The 21,492-nt window shown below is 58.8% G+C and overlaps 1 protein-coding gene across 10 annotated transcripts in view; it reads left to right on the top strand.

Moving 5' to 3' along the window:
* PITPNM2 (phosphatidylinositol transfer protein membrane associated 2) overlaps nucleotides 1–21,492 on the top strand; it is a 157,245-nt gene that overhangs the window by 132,594 nt on the left and 3,159 nt on the right. For 6 of the 10 annotated variants that reach the window (XM_043901975.1, XM_043901976.1, XM_043901977.1 and 3 more), the window contains 20 exons: nucleotides 2,484–2,792; nucleotides 3,743–3,838; nucleotides 6,564–6,668; nucleotides 6,840–6,910; nucleotides 9,778–10,025; nucleotides 10,651–10,840; nucleotides 10,980–11,099; nucleotides 11,664–11,869; nucleotides 13,483–13,661; nucleotides 15,226–15,396; nucleotides 15,969–16,118; nucleotides 17,185–17,349; nucleotides 17,983–18,114; nucleotides 18,973–19,121; nucleotides 19,454–19,570; nucleotides 19,910–20,026; nucleotides 20,156–20,304; nucleotides 20,397–20,546; nucleotides 20,937–21,120; nucleotides 21,202–21,330. In XM_043901975.1, coding sequence (XP_043757910.1) covers nucleotides 2,484–2,792; nucleotides 3,743–3,838; nucleotides 6,564–6,668; nucleotides 6,840–6,910; nucleotides 9,778–10,025; nucleotides 10,651–10,840; nucleotides 10,980–11,099; nucleotides 11,664–11,869; nucleotides 13,483–13,661; nucleotides 15,226–15,396; nucleotides 15,969–16,118; nucleotides 17,185–17,349; nucleotides 17,983–18,114; nucleotides 18,973–19,121; nucleotides 19,454–19,570; nucleotides 19,910–20,026; nucleotides 20,156–20,304; nucleotides 20,397–20,546; nucleotides 20,937–21,120; nucleotides 21,202–21,330 — 3,137 coding nt within the window. Of the gene's footprint in view, nucleotides 1–2,483; nucleotides 2,793–3,742; nucleotides 3,839–6,563; nucleotides 6,669–6,839; nucleotides 6,911–7,180; nucleotides 7,309–9,777; nucleotides 10,026–10,650; nucleotides 10,841–10,979; nucleotides 11,100–11,663; nucleotides 11,870–13,482; nucleotides 13,662–15,225; nucleotides 15,397–15,968; nucleotides 16,119–17,184; nucleotides 17,350–17,982; nucleotides 18,115–18,972; nucleotides 19,122–19,453; nucleotides 19,571–19,909; nucleotides 20,027–20,155; nucleotides 20,305–20,396; nucleotides 20,547–20,936; nucleotides 21,121–21,201; nucleotides 21,331–21,492 lie in introns of those variants that run through there. The other 4 variants (XM_043901981.1, XM_043901982.1, XM_043901983.1 and 1 more) reach the window with 4 other exon arrangements.

The following is a 21,492-nucleotide window of genomic DNA, read 5'->3' as shown; positions in this document are numbered from 1 at the left end:
GTGCACCATCCCACCTGGTTTACCTTGACCACACAAACACTTGTCGAGCACCTACTGAAGACAGGCAGTGTGTGTCCTGCCCCAGACACTCTGGACTAGCTGGAGTTTCTAACATGTGGAGCCCACCCCCATAGGGTGTGACACCTCCTTCCCGCTGTTCCTGGCGCCTCTCGGCCCCCTGGCACCAGACCCCAGGCTCTGCACCACTGCTGCCTCCTGCTTTGGGCTGGAAGTCCCAGGGGACAGCGGCTTGGCCATCCTCCGGTCCTCACACCCATGCTGGCCTGGCCCGGAGCAGGTGCCCGGGGAACAGAGGACCAGCAGGTGACCAGGGGTTCCTGGCACAGCTACAGCTGACCCAGGGTCCTCCCTGCCCTAGAGCTACCTCAGCTCCTTCCATGTCCCCCGGGTCAGGGTAGGGGTCAGTGCCCAGGACCTGGTCTTATCCCCGAGACTCGTGATCCAGGAGCAGCACCCAGGCAGACACCCAGAGCAAGTGTGATTGTGTAGCCCTGAGCAGAGTCACGGCACAGCTGATAACACTTCACAAGTGTCACATCAGCTCTCCCTGGCCCGGGAGGGTGGCCACTGTCACTCCCCGCTTTCCCCTTGATTGCAGAGGAGGAAGCAGAGGGCCAGCGCTGGGTGTGACCCCAGATCTTCTGGCCCATCTGTCCTTGTCCAGACCTAACGTGTCATCAGACGGTCTGTCCACCATGAGTGCTGGCTGGCCCTGAGGGTGGTGTGCCTGAGGCCGTAGCCCGGGGCTTGGGAGTACCCTCCCAGGAACAGAGGGTGAGAGGGAGTTCCTTCTAGGCAGACCTTTGGGATCAAGGGATTTAGAAAGGACAGCAGGGAAGACAGAGCGGCCTGAGCGAGTCCAGGAGCGGGGAATCAGGAGCAAGGGTCGCTGGAGACCAGCCTGGGTACAAGCAAGGGCTGGACTACCTGGGAAGCCTCTCAGTTTTCTGTAGGAAATCAGCCGGAGGATCCAGGGATGACCCTCCTGGGTCTGCCCCACCCCCTGGGAGAAACTCAAATGCCCGTTCTGGAATGTTCAGAGCAGCAGGTTTGTAAAAGCAAAACGGACAAACAGTGAAAGTGAGCCAAAGGCCCATTGGCAGGAGAAGGAATAAATAGAATGTGGTATTTCAAACAAATAAAAACCAACCATACAGCAACAAACCGGAAACTCACCCAGAAAAGCAAGTGGCAGAAAAATACATGCAGCGTGACACATACATGTAAATGTCAACAACATGTAGACCAACCCAACATATTGTATAGAAAAACATGGAAAGAAGAGCAAATGATAAACACAGAACTCAGGATGGACCCTTACGGGTCGGGGGGCGGGAGGGTGATGGTGGGGTCCGTGTTGCTGGTCACTTCTGCAACCTGGAGCCGAGGTGATTTATTTCCTCTTAATGTTTTTCTAAGCAGCTTATTGAGACCTAATTTTGCATTTGTTGTAAGAGAAGTTTGAGTTCCGTAAGTTTGAGTGTATTTGCAGAGTAGTGCACATAGTTCTAGAACATTCCACCCCCCCAGAGTATTTCCCAATCACCCCCACTCTCATCCTCACCCAAGGCAGCCCCCATCTGCTCCCTGTGCTCATGGTTCTTCTGTTCTTTATACCTTTAAAGTATCTTATTTTCTGTCTTCTATGTATAAGATATTCCTGTATGTCTTTATCCTGTTTTATTTTATATTTGTTTATGTGGCTGTGCTGGATTGTAGTTGCAGCACATGGAAACTTCAGTCTTCCTTGTGGCACGTGGGATCATTTAGTCACAGCATTCAATCTCTTAGTTTCAGTATGTGGGATCTAGTTCCCTAATCAGGGATTGAACCTGGACCCCTTGCATTGGGAGCTCAGTTTTAGCCACTGGGCCACCAGGGAAATCTCTATCATGTTTTATATGTGCATATATTTATTTTAAAAAGAAAGGACCGGGATTTCCCTGGTGGCCCATTGATTAACACTCTGTGCTTCCAATACAGGGGATGGGGGTTCAATCCCTGGTCGGGGAACTAAGATCCCACCTGCCACATGATGTGACCAAAAGTTTTTTTAATTAAAAAAAAAATTTAAAATGAACTTCAAAAAAAGAAAGGACCAACCTGCTTCAAACTTGAGCTTGATTTTTCTGTGGGGAATTTAAGAGAGGAATTTAAGAAATTCCTAGACCAGATAGGAAACACTCAGGGAGTCCTCCTCCAGCTCCCCTTGAGGGAGGAGACCCCCCCCTGCCCTAGTTACAGAGCCACTATGAGCTTGGGAGGCTGTCTGTAAGCTGGATCCCTCATTTGCACATGGGGAAATGAACCTGGGGGTTGGAGAGAGAGGGGTTTGCTGGAGGCCAAGCAGTGGGTGTGCAGCAGAGCCTGACCTGTAGCCTAGGGTGCTTCCCAGCTGAGGGGTCCCTGGGGGGCCCTGACACAGGCCTCTCTCTTTGTCTTCCCTGCATCCCGTCCCCCAGGCCTGCGGAAGGTGATGGTGAGGGCCCACCGGCAGGCCTGGTGCTGGCAGGACGAATGGTACGGGCTGAACATGGACAACATCCGGGAGCTGGAAAAGGAGGCACAGCTCATGCTGTCCCGCAAAATGGCCCAGTTCAACGAGGAGGACAAAGGGGCCGCAGAGCTGGCCAAGGATGAGGCTGCCCAGGACCAGGCCTCCGGGGAGCCCTCCCAGCCCAGCAGCAGTAGTGGGGAGCCCCTGGCGGGCAGGGGTCTGAAGAAGCAGTGGTCCACATCCTCCAAGTCATCTCGGTCATCCAAGCGGGGAGGTGAGCACCCTGTGACCACGCTGGCGGGGGGGACCTCTGCCCTCTACTCGTCCACACCAGTGACCACCCCTCAGGGCAGCCCATCCCAGGGTGGCTGCGAGGCGTTCTAACACTGAAGGTGGTCTCCTGCTTTCAGATCCAAGGGCCACACCTGTAGGGAGAACCAGTCAACTCTTCATAGCCTCTGCTGCAGAGTGAAGCCCAGGGCAACCCCCAACCCTGGCAGTTTCCCCCAGACTCACCCACACAACCCTGGTCAGACAGGCAGGCTGGCTACACGGGAACCCCGCTCCCAGCCCCTCCTGGGACCCGCCGGCTGCAGCTCTGAGGAGCCAGGCTTCCAAGGCACAGAGGAGGGTCCTGGGTGGGGCTACACCCAGCATACCCAGGAGGGACTTCTGCCAAAGGACCTTGAAAGCCTTCAGATACTGAGAAAATCCTTTCTCAGAAACTGATGTGAAAGTGCAGTGGCTAGTGGGACAACTCAGGGTATTTTGTGTAAAATACCAGAAGTCCCCCTCTATGCCTGCAAATCCAGCTTTTCCCACACCAAGCTTGTCTGTCCTGTGCTGAAGGGATCCAGGGAAACACTTGAACCACACATTTAATCTCACTCTCCACCAGTGCCCAGCCTCCCTGCCTATCAGCCCCGCCATGGCAGTTTAAGGGTCCCGCTCCTGGGCCAACCAGGTCAGGGGCACATGAGTAGACCCCAGCCCAGCTGACTGCACATCCTGGCCTCACACCTGATACCCTCCCCACTCCATGTCCACACAGGACAAGACTGCGTTGTGCCGGGTGGGCTGGGAGGTGAGCCAGGGCCACCCTGCCCTCTCTCCATCCCCTCTGAGCCCTCCTGGCCCCACTCGAGCGTCATCGCACCTGCCTGCTTCTGCCTGCTTATCCCAGTGCAGCCGGGTGCTCAGTCGGTCTGCGGTTTTGCCTTCCAGCGAGTCCTTCCCGCCACAGCATCTCGGAGTGGAGGATGCAGAGTATCGCCCGGGACTCAGACGAGAGCTCGGATGATGAGTTCTTCGATGCTCATGGTATGCGGGCACCCTGGAGCACACAGGCCTTCCTAGGAGAGGAAAGGGTGGGATCTGAAAGGGTTGGTGGGGATGCAAGTCACGCTGGGAATTACCCGTGGAAAGTTCTGGGTGAACAGCAGGGCGTCGGGGGCGGGGGCAGGATGAGATGAGGTCACCGGGACTCTGGGCTCTCACACTCACCCTAACCCTGATATCGGGATGTACCCGGGATCTGGCAGGTAGGGACTATTCTTTCAAACCCCCCAAAATGAATTTACAGTCAGGGACATTTTTTCCATTGTTGTTGTTCAGTCTGTCTGTCGTGTTTGACTCTGCCGTCCCAGGGACTGCAGCACCCCAGGCTTCCCAGTCCTTTACCATCTCCCAGAGTTTGCTCAGACTTGTGTCCATTGAGTTGGTGATGCCATCCAACCATCTCATCCTCTTTTGAATTTAATTCCCTAAGGGAATTCCCTGGCAGTCCAGTGGTTAGGACTTCGTGCTTTCATCGCTGAGGGCGTGGGTTCAATCCCTGGTCAGGGAACTAAGAGCCTGCAAGCTGTGTGGCACAACCAAAAACAAAAACAAAAAAATTCCCTCAGAAGCTTTACAAAAGCATAACTTCTGGTTTTCTAATTTTTTGTAATTACTGTCTTTTCATGATTAAATTAACACATGTAATTCAGAAACTTTAGAAAATGTGAACAAGCAAAAAATATGTAAAGTGCCCGTTTTCCCACGAATCTCAGAATAAGCACAGCAAGAAAAGAGCTGGATGAATCACCCACTTGTGCTGGGAAGATGCACGGCCTAAACATCCTTCCTTCATACCTTGGTGGTTCCTCTCAAGGAAGTAAGAGGGGCTGGCAGACAGGTTCAGGGAGATGGGCTTGCAGTTCACAAGGCAGGACACGGGCTCAGAGAGGGACAGGGACTTGCCCACGGGCCCGCAGCAGGGCGGAGGCAGGTCTGGCCTGGGCAGGGCGGGGGGGAAGGTACAGGAAGCAGGCCTCTCCACTGGGGCCTCCCGAGAGTAGGGAGTGGGTATGGGGCATCCCACACTCCCACCCTCCCCTCCAGCCAGGCCCAAAGGCTAAGCCCTCCCTGGCTCTGTGTCCCTGACATGAGGGAAAGACACAGGAAGAGTTTTAGAAAAAGCTGGAAAAGAGGAAAGACAGCGGAGCAGGAGATGTTACTGCTGGAGCGTCCTGAGGAAACCGTCCCAGTGACCCAGGGAGGAGGGACCAGCACATACATGCCAGGGTCCATACAACCGCTTCCTGCCCAGGGGTCACAGGGATAAGTTCTCAGGAAAGCAGACACAAGACTCATCAGTGGAATTGTTCACAGCAGTGCTTCTCACTAAGCTGTTATTTTGTGGACATTGAAAACAGTTAGGAACATTATGGAGAAACAAACTGAAGTCCATCCATATGATGGACTATGACTCAGGCATGAAAAGGGATGAAGCACTGACACATGGTTGAATCTTAAAAACACCATGTGGGGACTTCCCTGATAGCCCAGAGGCTAAGACTTCGAGCTCCCAATGCAGAAGGCCCAGATTTGATCCGTGGTCACGGAACTAGATCCCACATGCTGCAACTAAGAGTTCGCATGTTGCCACTAAAGATCCCATGGGCAGCAACTGAGATCTGGAACAGCCAAATAAATAAATACTAAAAAAAAAAAAAACCACACCATATTGGAGAAGACTCTTGAGAGTTCCTTGGACAGCAAGGAGATCCAACCAGTCCATCCTAAAGGAGATCAATTCTGAGTATTCATTGGAAGGACTGATGCTGACTGAAACTCCAATACTTTGGCCACTGATGCGAAGAACTGACTCATTTGAAAAGACCTTGATGCTGGGAAAGATTGAAGGCGGGAGGAGAAGGGGACGACAGAGGATGAGATGGTTGGATAGCATCAGCTACTCAATGGACATGAGTTTGAGTAAGCTCTAGGAGTTGGTGATGGACAGGAAAGCCTGGCATGTTGCAGTCCATGGGGTCGCAAAGAGTCGGATACGACTGAGCGACTGAACTGAACTGAACTGAAAAAACAAAAACAAAAACCCCAGCATGTGAAATGGAAGAAGCCAGACCCAAAAGACCACATACTGTACGTACCATGTGTGGAAACTGTCCAGAACAGGCAAATCCATAAGGACACAAAGTCCACCAGCGGTTGCCAGGGGCTGGGAGAGGGAGGCTGGGGCATGCCTGCTGATGGGGACAGGTCTCCGTGTGGGGAGATGGAGGAGTTCTGGGGCCAGATAGAGCTAGTGGTTGCACAGCATTCTGAATGGACTAAGTGCTACTTGAAAATGGTTAAAATAGTGAGTTTTATGTTCAGTGAATGTTACCACAATTAAAAAAAAAAAATCAAGCAGACTGCAATGAGAAGCCAGTGCACCGCAACTAGAGTTAGCCCCTGCTCTCCACGACTAGAGAAAGTCCACATGTAGCACCGAAGACCCAGCACAGCCAAAAATAATAATAGTAATAAACCAAAAACATCAGGCAGAAGTCCTGTGAGAAGGTGGCCATGTGTCCATCCTGTTAAGGAAGCGAGACCACAGAACTGAGTGCGGAGGGGCACACGGGCCAGAGAAGCATGGGAGCCCCCAGACCAGCCACTCTTAGGCCCTCCACCACTGGAAGCCGGGCCTCCCAGTGACCGACCCCCCAAGGTCCCCGCCCTTGATTGAGGTGCTGAAGCCCCTCTCTTTCCTCCCCAGAGGACCTGTCTGACTCAGAGGAAATGTTCCCCAAGGACATCACCAAGTGGAACTCCAATGATCTCATGGACAAAATCGAAAGCCCTGAGCCAGAGGACTCACAGGGTAACCAGCTGGGGGTGGCAGGGCCTAGGGAGGGCGGCTAAGCGGGCCAAGCCCCTCATCCCCAAGAAGGAGCACCCAGCCACCCAGGAGGGCTGGGGGGCCCTGCAGGTCATGGTCACGACCTCTGTCTGGTGTTGCCTGCTCACAGCACCCACCGCATCTGTGTTGCAGATGGTCTGTACCGCCAGAGCGCCCCTGAGTTCAGGGTGGCCTCCAGCGTGGAACAGCTGAACATCATCGAGGTGAGTGCCGAGGTGGCAGAGGGCCAAGGCCACAGGGGGCAGGGGATAGGGCGCCAAGGATGGGTCCCCAGGGGGCAACGGAGGCAGAACTTGGCACCCACAGCCTCAAGTCCACACTGGCCTGGGCACCACTGGAGAGAGGCCTGGGACCCACCCCCTCTGAGGTCCCTGACAACCAGTAGGGTCTGCTCCAGTAGGACAGCTCCCCCAAGGAAGGCCTTGCCCCTGCTCCAACCCTGGAGAGTAAAATGAGAAACTTGTAAATTCCAGATCAAAAATAAGATCTTCAGCTTGTGCTCAACCTGTCTGAAGTCCCTGAAGAAAAAAAGATGGAAGGGGAGGAAACGAAAGTCACCTGAGCAGAAGTGACGTGGCGGGCCGTGGCCGCCCTGCTCTCAGTATGCAATAAAGCTGTCTTGGTAGAGCGCCTGTGTCCACTTTGGGGGTTCTTTGCATGGAGCTCACGCCCCTTCTGCTCCTCCACCTGTGGGCGGTCAGAGCTGTTTGCATTGGGGCAGGAGCCAGGGCGGAGCGGGGTCACCGCGCTGCTCTGGCCTCTAGCTGCCCAAGGTGGAGATGATACCCCTGGGGACTCAGGACCCCTGTGGAGTTTGGACTAGGGGTTGGTGGCGGGGGGGGGGGGGCGGGTGGCATCCACACTGCCCTCTCCTCTCGGGGTTCTCTTTGAGGTCTAAGGTTGAAGCAGGCTTTTCTAGAAGGGTAACTGGGACGAGGGGAGTTGATTTCCAGTTGCCAGTTAATGGCGATGAAGCAAAGTGAGCCCCCTCCTCCCCTTCGGTGCACACAGCTCTGACAGCCGTCCCCCGCCCCCACCCGGGAGGGGCAGAAGGGGCCTCGGGCTCTGGATCTGCCTGTGGATGCGCATTTGGGCCCAGCACCGGTTCTGGAGTACCGCCATCCTGAGTCAGATCCCTTTGCTTGCAACAGCCCCCAAACCGGAGCTCCTCTCCCAACCTCAGGGAAGGAGGACGGCTTTACGGAGTCACTGATGGGGCCCCCCTGGTTCCCCAGAGCTGGTTCCCGGGCCCCGCCTTCCGAGGGCTCTGTTCCCACTAGGGTTTGAGTCTCAGGCAGGGTATGCCCTGGTAGAAAGCAGTTTGCACAGGAGGAAAGCTGTGTCTTGGGCTGGCCTCCCAGGTCCCTGCCAGAGTCCCAGCCTCCAGTGCTGGGTCCTGGCAGCCAGACCCAGGCAGGCTCCCCCCACTGCCCAGCTCTGCCCATCCCAGGTGACTAGGGGCGTATCTGGGTGACCAGGAGGCTGCTTAAATACATTCATTCCATGAGCCCCTCGCCTGACCGTATTGATTAATCCTTGAGACCATCGGGCAGCCAATGACCCCACCATGCCTCAGGCCATGAGTTCATTCCCTCCCAGGCCCGCCAGCCGTGTGCAGCCCTTGGAAGAGACGGGAGTCGGACCCAAGCTCTGCTGGGCGTGCATTCCTGCCCAGGCCCCAAGGCCCTTGACTGGCCGATGACCAGCCCCCTCCTGGGGATTGACGCAACCCAGTCTTATTTCCACTCCGGGCCCAGGACTGCCCGCCCATCAGCCTTCCTCTCACCCAAAGCCCTCCACTGCTCAAAGGCTCCCAGTCTAGTCTGATCTGTTCCTGTGGCCTCACTAGTCGCTGGGCTGTGCCCCGCGCTGCCCACCCCTCTCCTGGGCTCTGCATTGACACTTGGGTCCTGCTGCTGCCCACTCCTGCCAGCTGATGGCCCAGTTCAGGGCCAGCTGACCCCCAAGGGCCCTCCAGATGGCTTCAGCCCCTTGTTCTGTCTTGCTAGTTCCTTAGGGAGAGGCCCCTGTCTTCAGCTCCCTTCCCCAACCCCCATACTCGCTGACATCATATGGGCCTGGCAAGTACTCAGCAGTGGCTCCTCTTGGGCCCTGGCCTCCTGCAGTCACACACCAGGAGCTGGGGGGGAGGGGGGAAGAGGCCCCTGAGACTGGGATTACAGCCTGGGGTAGGAGAAGAGCACTGAGCTGGTGGTGGGAGTTCTGGGTTCCAGTGTCCAGCTTGGGACTGACATGCTGTGTGACCTTAGATAAGTCCCTTGACCTCTCTGGGCCACCTCATCTCTAAATGGAACAGTTGGATATATGCAAGTCTCACTTGGACCTCACAAAGCAGGGCTGAGCAGCCAGAGGTGGAGGCATGATCCCTCACAAATGGTGTGGGGGGGGGGCGGGGTTCAGATAGAGATACCTGCATTGCCCTCTCTGTTCTAAGGTGCTGGGGCTCTACCTCTGCTGGGACATCTCTGCTCTTGAGGACCTTGGTCTTAGAGTCTGGGAATGGCAGGGCATGGAGGCCATAGTCCAGGGACAGCACATGTAGATAGAGTGAGAGCTCAGTGCTGTGGGCAGAGCAGACAGCCTGAGTCCCTGACCCCAGCCCCTCTTGGTGAGCCTGTAACAGTCCAATGCCTGGACAGACACACGACGGCAGGTTGACCCCAAAGGCCCACCCTGGGCCAAGCCTCTGCCTCCTCCCCAAGGCCAGAAGGCCCAGAAAGCCCTGTCTGGGCCCCCTTGATGGGAAGTGGAGTTTGTGCTTTGGAAGGAATAGACCCCTCTCTCCATGTCCTCTGTGCTCTGGTCAGGTCGGCGGCCAGGAGCTGGGCTGCAGGCAGAGAGGACGATGGGGAGGAGCAGCTGGGCGCCCCCAGGGGAAGGGCTTGAAGCATCGGGCACCAGGCCCCGGTGCAGAGGAACTGAGATCAGGGTTCTCAGAGGGTGTGATTGGGCCTCAACAGGCCTCTCCCCAATGCGACAGAAGCCTCGGCCTGGGCACAGAGCTGAGTCCCCAGGGAGTTGACCCCCACCAACACCCCCACCCACACAGGACGAGGTCAGCCCTCCGCTGGCCGCACCGCCCTCCAAAATCCACGTGCTGCTGCTGCTGCTGCATGGAGGCACCATCCTGGACACGGGCGCCGGGGACCCCAGCTCCAAGCAGGGAGACGCCAACACCATTGCCACCGTGTTCGACACCGTCATGCGCGTGCACTACCCCAGCGCCCTGGGCCACCTCGCCATCCGCCTGGTGCCCTGCCCGCCCATCTGCTCCGATGCCTTCGCCCTCGTCTCCGAGTGAGTGTGTAGGCTCTGCTCCTCCCCTGGCCCCGAGGGTCAGAGACCTCCCCACCTAATATTGGGACCATGGTCCCGTCATCCAAACCAGCATCTAACTTGTTCTGCTGGGAGGCAGCAAAACCCATGCAGATGGCTGAATTTAGAGTGTGTTAGTCACTCAGTCGTGTCCAACTCTTTTCGACCCCGTGGACTGTAGCCCGCCAAGCTCCTCGTCCATGGAATTCTCCAGGCAAGAATACTGGAGTGGGTAGCTGTTCCCTTCTCCAGGGGAATCTTCCCAACCCAGGGATTGAACCCGGGTCTCCTGCATTGCAGGCAGATTCTTTACCATATGAGCCACTGGGGAGGATACAGGGAGGGTAGAGTTTGGGGCCCAAAGCTTGAGCCTCAGTCTCCACATCTGTGATATGAGAATGCTTCCCTGCCTCTGAGATACTGGCCTTAGTCCCCAGCCCTGTTCCCCACGCCTGGCCTGGAAGCGTCCCCACGTGGTTTGCTGAGTCAGGGCTGAGGCTCTCAGGGTGTAAGGCAGCTCCAGCTCTGATGCTCGGGTCAGGGGAGAGGGGCCCCCTGGGCTGAGCTGAGGCCACCTGCTCTCTCCTGACGGGTTCCCTTCCCCCAGCCTCAGCCCCTACAGCCATGATGAAGGCTGTCTATCCAGCAGCCAGGATCACATCCCCTTGGCTGCCCTGCCCCTGCTGGCAACCTCCTCGCCCCAGTACCAGGAGGCCGTTGCCACAGTGATTCAGCGAGCCAACCTCGCCTACGGGGACTTCATCAAGTCCCAGGAGGGCGTGACCTTCAACGGGCAGGTGAGTTGTGAGGTGGGGGAAGGGGAGACAGAAACCCCTGCCGGGTGGACTGGCCTGGTCCTCCGGCCCAGGGCTCTCCCCAGCCAGCACCACAGCAAGCGGGGCAGATGCTCAGGGCCCTGGACCTCTCCCCACCCAGGTCTGCCTGATCGGAGACTGCGTCGGGGGCATCCTGGCATTCGATGCCTTATGCTGCAGCAACCAGCCAGTGTCTGAGAGTCAGAGCAGCAGCCGCCGGGGCAGTGTGGCCAGTGTGCAGGTACGCGCTTCCTCCAGCCCCCAGAGCGGGGGACCTTCAGGATGGAGACTGTGTCACCCTCTGGCTCCAAACATCCCAGAGGCCTGCGGTAAAAAGGAAGGGCCGGGGTTGCCAACACAGGTGCCCAGAGGTGGGGGACAGATGAATGGCACAAGTGAACAGCTGCAGCGAGGCCAGACAGGAGTGCAAGCGGCTTCAGCAGGCAGTGAAGCCAGGTCTGCACTGTGGAGAGCAGATCCGTCACCATGGAGGCCTGGATCCTCTGAGCCTCCCGGCAGGAGAGAGGACCCAAGGTCCCTCCGCCGCAGAGTAGCAAGCAGCCTGGTGGGCTGGGCAAGGCGGCAGGATCAGTGGGAAGTCAGCCAGGCCCAGATGGGTGGGCTGGGCCAGGAGTGAAGGCGGGGGCCACCACAGGGCACACAGGGACTGGGCCTTTCCCTCCCCGGCTTGGGTGAGAAGCTGCCGCAGGCCTAGGGTCAGGAGGGGAGACTCGGCTCCCACGACACTGAAGAGGGGGCCAGGTCAGTGATCACCGGGCCGTGAACCTGCGTGGGGCCATTCCAGGACGCTGACCTGCTGTCCCCGGGCTCGACGGTCAACACGGCACATGGCAGCAACCTGGAGAGCAGCCGGCACCTGAGCCGCAGCAACATCGACATCCCCCGGAGCAACGGCGCTGAAGACCCCAAACGGCAGCTACCCCGCAAGAGGAGTGACTCGTCCACCTATGAGCTGGACACCATCCAGCAGCACCAGGCCTTCCTGTCCAGGTGGGTGGGGAGGCCCCCGCTGGGTGAGGATGGGGACTCTAAGGTGGGGGGACTCTAAGGTGGTGCTGATGGTCCATGTGAGAGTCCTGAAGGCCCCTGACCTCGGTCCTGGGATCCCCAGGCCACGCCCACGGTTCTTCAGCCAAGAGAAGGTGTGGGGTGTAACTGTGGGCTTTTTTTTTTTTTTTATGGTCATGCCGTGCTATGCTATGCTTAGTCGCTCAGTCACGTCGGACTCTTTGCAACCCCATGGACGGTAGCCCGCCAGGGTCCTCTGGCCATGGGATTCTCCAGGCAAGAATACTAGAGTGGGTAGCCATGCCCTCCTCCAGGGGATCTTCCCAACACAGGGATCAAACCTAGGTCTCCTGCATTGCAGGTGGATTATTTACCATCTGAGCCACGAGGGAAGCCCAAGAATACTAGAGTGGGTATCCCATCCCTTTTCCAGGGGATCTTCCCCACCCAGAAATCAAACCAGGGTCTCCTGCATTGCAGGCGGATTCTTTACCAGCTGAGCTCCCAGCGAAGTCACATATATATATATTTTTTTAATTGGGATACAGTTGCTTTACAATGTTGTGTTTCTGATACACAGCCAAGTGAATCAGCTATACGTATACATTTATCCCCTCTTTTTTGGATTTCCGTCCCATTTAGGTTACCACAGAGCACTGAGTAGAGTTCCCTGTGCCATCCAGCAGGTTTTCATTAGTTATCTATTTTATGAAAAAAAGTAAGTGAAAGTGTTAGTCACCCAGTCATGTACGACTCTTTTTGATCCCATGGACTGTAGCCCACAAAGCTCCTCTGTCCATGGAATTCTCCAGACAAGAATACTGGAGTGGGTTGCCTTTCCCTCCTCCAGGGGATCTTCCCGACCCAGGGATCCAACCTGGGTCGCCCACATTGCAGGCAGATTCTTTACCGTCTGAGCCACCAGGGAAGCCCTATGCATAGTTTTGATAGTGTATATCTGTTTTATCAGATAGTTTTGATCTGTTTTATGCATAGTATTGATAGTGTATATATGTCAATCCCAATCTCTCTATTCATTCCACCTCCTCTTTCCCACCTTGGTGTCTATACGTTTGTTCTCTACGTCTGTGTGTCTGTTTCTGCTTTGCAAACAAGTTCATCTGTACCATTTTTCTAGATTCAACATATATGCCTTGATACATGATATTTGTTTCTCTGACTTACATCACTCTGTATGATAGTCTCTGGGTCCATCCACGTCTCTTCAAACGACCCAAGCAACCGTGGTCTTGTACACGACTAGGGCCCTCTTGAGTTAGAGGGAACAGATCGACTGAGGCAGGGGAAGAAGCCGGGATTGGCAGAGTCAGCCAGCAGACTGACCGGGGACAGCACGGTCCCAGCCAGGGCTGTCCCAAAAGCAGTGGGCTCCCTGGAGAGGTCGGGCCCTGCTGTCCCCAGAGGTGTCCCAGCAGGTGCTGGACAGCTGCACTCGCAGGACTGCACAGGGCCCAAGCTTTGCTGGGGCCTGATGACCCCTGAGGAGCCTCTTTCAGGAAGCCGAGGGCGGGCCGGCCCGGAGGAGGGCCGTGGTGTGATCTTGCTCATCTCCCCACCCCACCCCGTACCTGCAGCCTCCACGCCAGTGTGCTGAGGAACGAGCCCAGCTCCCGCCGCTCGAGCAGCTCCACCATGCTGGATGGCGCAGGGGCCGTGGGCAAGTTCGACTTCGAGGTCGCTGACCTCTTCCTCTTCGGGTGCCCCCTGGGGCTGGTCCTTGCCTTGAGGAAGACGGTCATCCCGTCCCTGGATGGTGAGAGTCCCTGCAGGGGAGGGGAGGGGTCCATGAGCTGAGCAGAGGATCTCAGTGAACCCCTGTTACAAGGCCAGGGCCACATCCCAGGCCCCTTCCTGCATCAGCCTCCTTTCTGCACCCCCTGCCTCACCAAGGGCCCATGGCTCTCCTTTGTTCCAGCCTCAACCCAGCTCAGTCTCCAACCCCATTTCCCAACACACTGTTTCATTTCATCTCCAAGGCACCTCTGGGAGCTGAGGTCCAGAGATGGAAGGAGCTGCCCCAGAATCAGATGAGGACAGACCCAGTCTCCCATAAGGAAGCCAGGCACCCCTGAAGGCTCCCTGATGCAGTGGCCTCCCAGCCCCAGAGGGACCGCAGCCATGCTGCTCCAGGTTCCTCCTCAAGACAACACAGAGAGGGAGGTGGAAAAGTGTCGGCTAAGAAGCCATCAGAGCAGCGGTCCCTGCCCAGTGCCCCCAGGATCAACCAGTGTGGGCTCCCTCCCATCCTACAAGAGCTGCGCAGGGCCCCCAGGGGGAAACTGAGGCTCAGAGAGGTTGTAGACACCTGCCCAAGGGCAAGACACTGTGCACCCACATGAGTGCACAGATTCAGGAGACATAGATGGCAGGGCAACGTCATCTGTAATCATGGAAAACCTGAAACAACCTAAATAGGACGCAGGCTGTGGTTAAATCAACTTTGGCACAGCTATACAAAGGAATGCCCCAGTGCAATTCAAAAGAAAGGGGCTCAATGAAAATAGTCATATGAAAGACTCCCAACATTTTGTGTGTTAAATGAAAAAAAAAAGGTCAAGTACAAAAAGCATAGATTATATTCCTATTTGGGGGCAGGGTTTTTTTTTGGGGGGGGGGGTTGTGTTGGGTCTTCATTGCTGCACACGCACTTTATCTAGTTGCAGCAAGCGAAGGCTTTTGTTGCAGAGCATGGGCCCTAGGTGCTCCGGTTTCAGTAGTTGCAGCCCTTGGGCTAAGTAGTTGGGAATCACAGGTTTAGTTGCTCAGTGGCATGTGGGATCGTCCCACACGAGGGCTCAAAAACCCTGTGTCCCCTGCACCTGCAAGCAGATTCTTAACCACTAGACCACCAGGGCATCTTCCCAACAACTGCAAAATGTTCGAAAGCGCACAGCCTGGAAACATTTTCAGAGTGGATGGGCAGGCTCTAGCCTGCTCGGCCGCACATGCTCGGGGCTCCCCAGGGTTTGCAGGTAGGGCTCTAACCTTAGCGCTCTGGGGTGGAGAGGAGCTTTCCGTTATGTCTTATATCGTATATATCCCTGTACTACCAAAAAAAAAAATTTTTTTTTACCACTTTCATAATTTTCTCAATTAAAACAAATTTGGTTAATAAAGGGACAGTGGCCCAAACAGAACCCCAAATCTATGGAGACACACTTTTGGGTTTCTCTGTCTTTTAAAACCCCAATCCCAAAAAAAAAAAAAAAAATAAAACCCCAATCCCATCCCACCCCAACCCGACCTTAGCCGGCTCTAGGCCCCGCCTCCTTAGGGCGGAGCTAACTCCAGCCTCGGCGACTCCGCCCCGCCCTCAGTTTTCCAGCTGCGGCCCGCCTGCCAACAAGTCTACAACCTCTTCCACCCCGCTGACCCGTCGGCCTCGCGCCTGGAGCCGCTGCTGGAGCGGCGATTCCACGCCCTGCCGCCTTTCAGCATTCCCCGCTACCAGCGCTACCCGCTGGGGGACGGCTGCTCCACGCTGCTGGGTGAGAGAACCTGCGCCCCCCTTCTACCGGCCCCGGCCCTGGGGGAGGGTGGGAGTTGGCCCGGCTCCTTGGGTGCTCCGGATCCGGGGGGGCGGCCCTGCCGTGCGGGAAGGGGCGGCCTGCCCTGAACCCTTTAGAAGCTGGACACCTGGTGTAGGCGCAGGTGCCTCACCCCAGGGATGAAGGAGTAAGACACCTTCACAGGCCTTCCCCTTCCCACCTCTCCACACATAGCACAGAGCCAGGGACCCCGCTTCCCTTCCCGCTGCCCCACCAAGGCAGGGCTGAGGACCCAAGGGACCCTGGCTGAGTCTGGGCCTGTGTCCCGCCCTGTGAAGGACCTCCATAGCAGGCGATTGGCCCGGAGCTTCCTGGTCACTTGGCCTGGAGACAGGGAGCGTGAACAAGGGCTGCCCGTGGTCCCTTTCGTCCCTCCCCGGGAATGCCCATCCCTCCTGCCCGCTGTGTGTCCCAGTCCTGTCCTGTCTTGGTCCTTGAGGAGCCCTGTGTCCGTCGGAGCGTCCACACGAGTGTCTGTTCTTGTCCTCTGTTCTCTCCCCGTCTGCCTCCAGTCGAGACCGTGCAGAGAAACCCCGAGCTGGTCTTGGAGGGCGGCCCCCTGGCCCCTCTCCCTCCCGGGGACGGCTTCCTGGAAACCAGTATCCCCGTGCCCGCGCTCACCTCGCAAGACGGGCCCCGCCCGAGCCCGGGCTGCGCTGAGTGTGTGTAACCCCCCTGCTCTTGGTGGCGTCTGCTTCGCTGGCTGACCGCTGGTCCTCAGGGACCCCCCCACCCACTCCTCGGCCACCCGGAGTTTGGGGGACTGTGGCGAGGAGCAGAGACCGGGCAGGACAGGTCCCTGGGATCGGTCTTGGCACTGGGCAGAGCGGGGAGGGGACTCGAAGCAAAGAAGGAGCCCAGAGAGGAGAGCAGCTGTCCTGGTGTCACCCAGCACAGGTGTCAGCCCAAGGGCTCTGTTCCCCACTTGTGAGGCTACCAGTGGGGCAGCCAGGGGTTGGGGTGAGGCCTCGGGCCCTCTGGGACCCACCTGCCCCCCATGAGAAGCCTTCGGTCCCAGCATGGATTCTCAGTGCCCCACTCCCTCCCTCCCTGAGAAGGTCCAGGCACCTCCTGCTCCTGTCTAGAGGTGGGTCCTCTGGCCCGCCCTCAGCCCGGGCCCAGGTGAGCCTGACTGGAGTCCTCAGCCCTCTTCCTTTTCCCCCAGATGCCCATCCGGAGCTGGCTCGTGTGGCCCATGTGTGAGGGGCATGCAGGATTCTGTCTCATTTGCTCAGTCCTCCACCTAGGACATGCCTGGGAAGCTGTCCCAGGCCTCTGTCGCTAGCACCCCCAAACCCAGCTGCCGTGGGCTGTGGGTCAGGCCAGACGGGGCCCCAGAGGCCAAGAAGACTAGACTAGACCAAGAGACTGGAAGGGTGGCCGGGGTGGGGCGTGAGCCTGGCCGCCTTGCCTCCCTGCCCACTGTGTCTGTATTGGTCCGTCTGTCCAGCCCTGCCCCAGCCCTCCCTTCTCTCTGCCTCAGCTCTGAGCCCTGCCCTCTCGACCCTGAGCAGCAGGCCCTGGCACGCATGGGCCCGTCCTGTCTGCCAGTTGTGCTCAGATGTCCCCGACTCCTCTGCAGCTGAGGGGTGTTGGCCTTGCCTGGCACAGCTGCCGCTCTGGCCCACCCAGCCCTGGCACACACTGGGCACCCCTGCTCGGGGGTCCCAGGGGCTGGGCTGGGCAAGGCCTCCTTACCCCTGGTCTCTGGTCCCTGTCCACCTGCAGCAGAGGCACTCCAGGCCCACAACACGGTCTTCCAAGAGCACGCGGCCCCCTCCTCACCCGGCTCAGCCCCCAGCACCCGAGGTTTCCGCCGGGCCAGTGAGATCAGCATCGCCAGCCAGGTGTCAGGCATGGCCGAGAGCTACACGGCATCCGGCATCGCCCAGAGTGAGTGCAGCAGCGCCCGTCAGAGCCAGGGGGCTCTGTCCTGTCGCGGCCATTGTCAACCAGGGCCATTATGCCCCCCAGAGGACAGTTGGAGACTACTAGGGTGGGTGCCACTGGCATCTGGTGGGTAGAGACCTGCTAAACACCTTATGATGCTCAGGATGGCCCCGCGGTGAAGAGGGATCCAGTCCCAGTGTCCATCGAGAACTCTGGAAGGAAGGAGCATTTGAAAGGGGTGGCCCTGGGATGGGAGGCCAAGTCCAGCTGGTAGGAGATCATGGTGCTGTGTCAACTGCAGGGGATGGGTCTGTGAGGAGGGGTCCTAGCCCCAGTGTGGCAGATGTTCCTTGATGGAGAAAGCTGGGAGCCATTTCTGGAGAAGCTGGAGGGGTGGCCCAGGGGAGCCAGGGAAGCAAGGTCTCCTGTGCGCGGCCCCCTCTTGCCACCCCAGGGGGTGGATCACCCCGGCCTCCTTGGCTCCTTCTATCTTCTTAGCAGCTGGAAGCAGAGTCTGGATCATCCCCTCTCTTGCTGGCTCCCCAGCCGCCTGTCAGAGCAGAGAGTCTAGGCTAAGGCTAGCTGGCGTGGTGGCCCCAGCATGGCTGAGCCCCTCCCGTTGTTCTTGCTCCTCAGAGGCCCCAGCTCCGCTCAGCCACACCCCCAGCGTCAGGCGCCTGTCCCTGCTTGCCCTCCCCCACCCAGCCCCTTCCACCCTGGGCAAGCGGGAGAGCGCCCCTCGCCTCCCTGACTTGGACATCAGTGAAGGTACCGGGCATCACGGGCCTCCATTCGCACACATGCTCCTCCTCTAATTGGGCTCACGCTCTCATTTCCAGACACATCTCACCCCCGAGGCCCCGCTGACACCTAACCAGGGAGCTGGAGCTTGGGCTGGGAGCACTCTGACTTCCAGGCAGGAGGCAGGAGCCGCTGGAGTTAGCTGGGGGCTGGGAGCGGGGGGGTGGGCTGGACGGAGGCCGGGTGAGGACCAGGGTCACCTATCAGACAGGCTGCAGGCAGAGAGCTGTGACCCTGAACCAGTGCGCCTCCGGCCTCCAGCCACTGGGGAGGCTCTTTGCCAACCTGGGGTGGCCCCCCAGCTCCCCCTTGGGAGAGATTCACTCGCACACACCCTCACTTCACACTCTGCCTGCCAGGGACTGAGGGCATCAGGCCTCTGCCTTGGAGCCCAGGAAGTGAGACTCCCGCTCTGGGAAGCCTTTCACAGCCTTGAGGCCTGGGACGGGGGAGGCATTCAAGGGGTCCAGGGGAAGCCCGGAGAGGGCAGTGATGAAGCCCAGGGCGGGGGTCCACAAGGGGTTGACCAGGGCCAGGGAGTCCTGCCTCCACACTGGGCTCTTCTCCTCCCCCTCTAACTCCACACCTGCCTGCCAAGCCACAGCCCCCACTCCCCCTCCCCGGAGCGCTTGGACCGCTTGCTACTGTCCCGGGCTCCTGTGCCTTCTCCACTCCCCTGTCGCCAAGCCTGGGAGAAGGAGACTCGCTTTGGTGGTGGTCCTGCTCCCTGGTCAGAGGAGGGTTTCGTCTTTGGGCAGAGCCAGGCCTGAGGGGCCAGGTGACCCTCGGGGGCCCAGCCCAGCCACAGTCCCCTCCTCTTGGCAGTTGCTGCGAAGTGGTGGGGCCAGAAGCGGATCGACTATGCCCTGTACTGCCCCGACGCCCTGACGGCCTTCCCCACCGTGGCCCTGCCCCACCTCTTCCACGCCAGCTACTGGGAGTCGACGGATGTGGTCTCCTTCCTGCTGAGACAGGTACCCGAGTCACCCTACAAGGAACACCAACACCTCTCAGGTCCCTGAGTGACCCAGCTGCTGACTCGGCCTCATTTCATAAATGAGGACGGTGGGGGACTCCACTTTTCTGGTCCCAGCAGAGGAAGCCATGGAGATGGGGTGAATAGATGTACACCTTCACGGGACAGATGTGAGTTCTGGGGGGGGGGGCAGAGGGTGGACTGTAGTGGGGTTTGTCCCCCCAAACCCTCACAGGGTTAGTTGGGCCCCTAGGGCCACTGGCCTCTCCCTGCGGAACAGGAAGCCCCAGGCTTGAGTCTGCCCCATGACCCCCCTCTTCCCCCTTGCAGGTCATGAGGCATGACAACTCCAGCATCTTGGAGCTGGACGGCAAGGAGGTCTCGGTGTTCACCCCCTCGAAGCCGAGAGAGAAGTGGCAGCGCAAGAGGACCCATGTGAAGCTTCGGGTGAGGGGTCCTCTGGGTGCCCCGGCCCCAGGGCTATTGTCCTATTGAATCCTCCTGAGAAAACCCCATTTTACAGATGAGGAAACTGAGTCACAGAGATGTGTGCTGTCTTACTTAATCCTCACAGTCTGAGGTTAGAGCTGTTCCCCCATTTACAGACAGGGACCCACACCAAGGCCACGTAGGTCAGTGGCTGAGCTGGACTTGAACCCTGGGCCATCTGACTTTGTGCCCATGCTCAACCCCCAGGCCCCTGGGAAGCTTGAGCTGAGCCCGGGAGACCCCAGCCACCCTTCCATCCCCCACCCTGACCCAACCTTGCTCCTGCACGCCCCCCAGAATGTGACAGCCAACCACCGGATCAATGATGCGGTCGCCAACGAGGATGGCCCACAGGTCCTGACGGGCCGGTTCATGTACGGGCCCCTGGACATGGTCACCCTGACCGGGGAGAAGGTAAAGACCTGGGGAGCCTGCGGGAGCCCCCCACCCCGCCCTGCCTCCCTCTGGCTGAGGGGTGGAGAGTGGGGGGTGGGGAGGTCAGGGGCATGGCCACCCATGATCGACTGGCCTGCCTGGCTCCAGGTGGACGTGCACATCATGATGCAGCCGCCCTCGGGTGAGTGGCTGTACCTGGACACGCTGGTGACCAACAGCAGTGGGCGCGTCTCCTACACCATCCCCGAGACCCATCGCCTAGGTGTGGGTGTTTACCCCATCAAGATGGTGGTCAGGTAGGAGCTGGGAGGAACGAGTGGGTGGGCCGACCTGGTCTGGGGCTGGAGGAAGGGGCCCTGGTGGGTTCTGACGAGCCACCCCTTCCCAGGGGAGACCACACATTTGCTGACAGCTACATCACCGTGCTGCCCAAGGGCACGGAGTTCGTGGTTTTCAGCATCGACGGCTCCTTCGCTGCCAGCGTGTCCATCATGGGCAGCGACCCCAAAGTGCGGGCCGGGGCCGTGGACGTGGTGCGGTGAGTGCCCCCAAGGGCAGCGGGTGGGCTCGAAGGCAGGTAGCTGGGGGCTGGGCAGAGAGGGGATGGTCTTGGGTGCCAGAGCCGGGACAGAGGGCAGGGACCCTGTGGCTTGGAGGGGCCAGCAGCACCACTTCCCAGCTGGGATCTCTTGCTGTGGATGCCTCAGTTCCCTCACCTGGGAAGTGGGGCTTTTTCTAACAAGACCAGTTACATCTGCTGCAGAGGGTGGGCGTGGGGATTGTAAGAGCCGGGCAGTGAGCACCATGCTGGGGCTGTTACTGTTGAAGCCTGTGCCCACTAGTGGGGCTGGCTGGGCAAGGAGACCAGGCAGTCCCAGAGAGAGGACAGTGCGGCCGTGGGACACCCAGGCCTGCCCCTCGCCTCCAGGCACTGGCAGGACCTGGGCTACCTCATCATCTACGTGACTGGCCGGCCTGACATGCAGAAGCAGCGGGTGGTGGCGTGGTTGGCTCAGCACAACTTCCCCCACGGCGTGGTGTCCTTCTGTGACGGCCTGGTGCACGACCCGCTGCGGCACAAGGCCAACTTCCTGAAGCTGCTCATCTCCGAGGTGGGTCCCCGGGTGGAAGGGAGCGGGGTGGGGGTGGGGGCGGAAGGGCTGAGCCTGCGCCCACACCGGTCTCGCCCACAGCTGCACCTGCGCGTGCACGCGGCCTACGGCTCCACCAAGGACGTGGCGGTCTACAGCTCCATCAGCCTGTCCCCCATGCAGATATACATCGTGGGCCGGCCGACCAAGAAGCTGCAGCAGCAGTGCCAGGTGAGCGGCGTTCAGGTGGGCGGGGCAGGCGGGCAGCTCCACCCCCCGACTGCCGCACCGCCCTGGGAGCCCCGCCCCCGACTGCTGGGCCACCCCGGAGCCCCGCCCCCCGACGGCCGCACCGCCCTGGGCGCCCCGCCCCATGAATTGCAGCGCCGCCCT

The sequence above is a fragment of the Cervus elaphus genome, chromosome 5 (assembly GCF_910594005.1).
Source record: "Cervus elaphus chromosome 5, mCerEla1.1, whole genome shotgun sequence".
Taxonomy (NCBI): domain Eukaryota; kingdom Metazoa; phylum Chordata; class Mammalia; order Artiodactyla; family Cervidae; genus Cervus; species Cervus elaphus.
The sequence above is the reverse complement of the archived record's forward strand: the minus strand, read 5'-3'. Positions and strand labels throughout refer to the sequence as shown.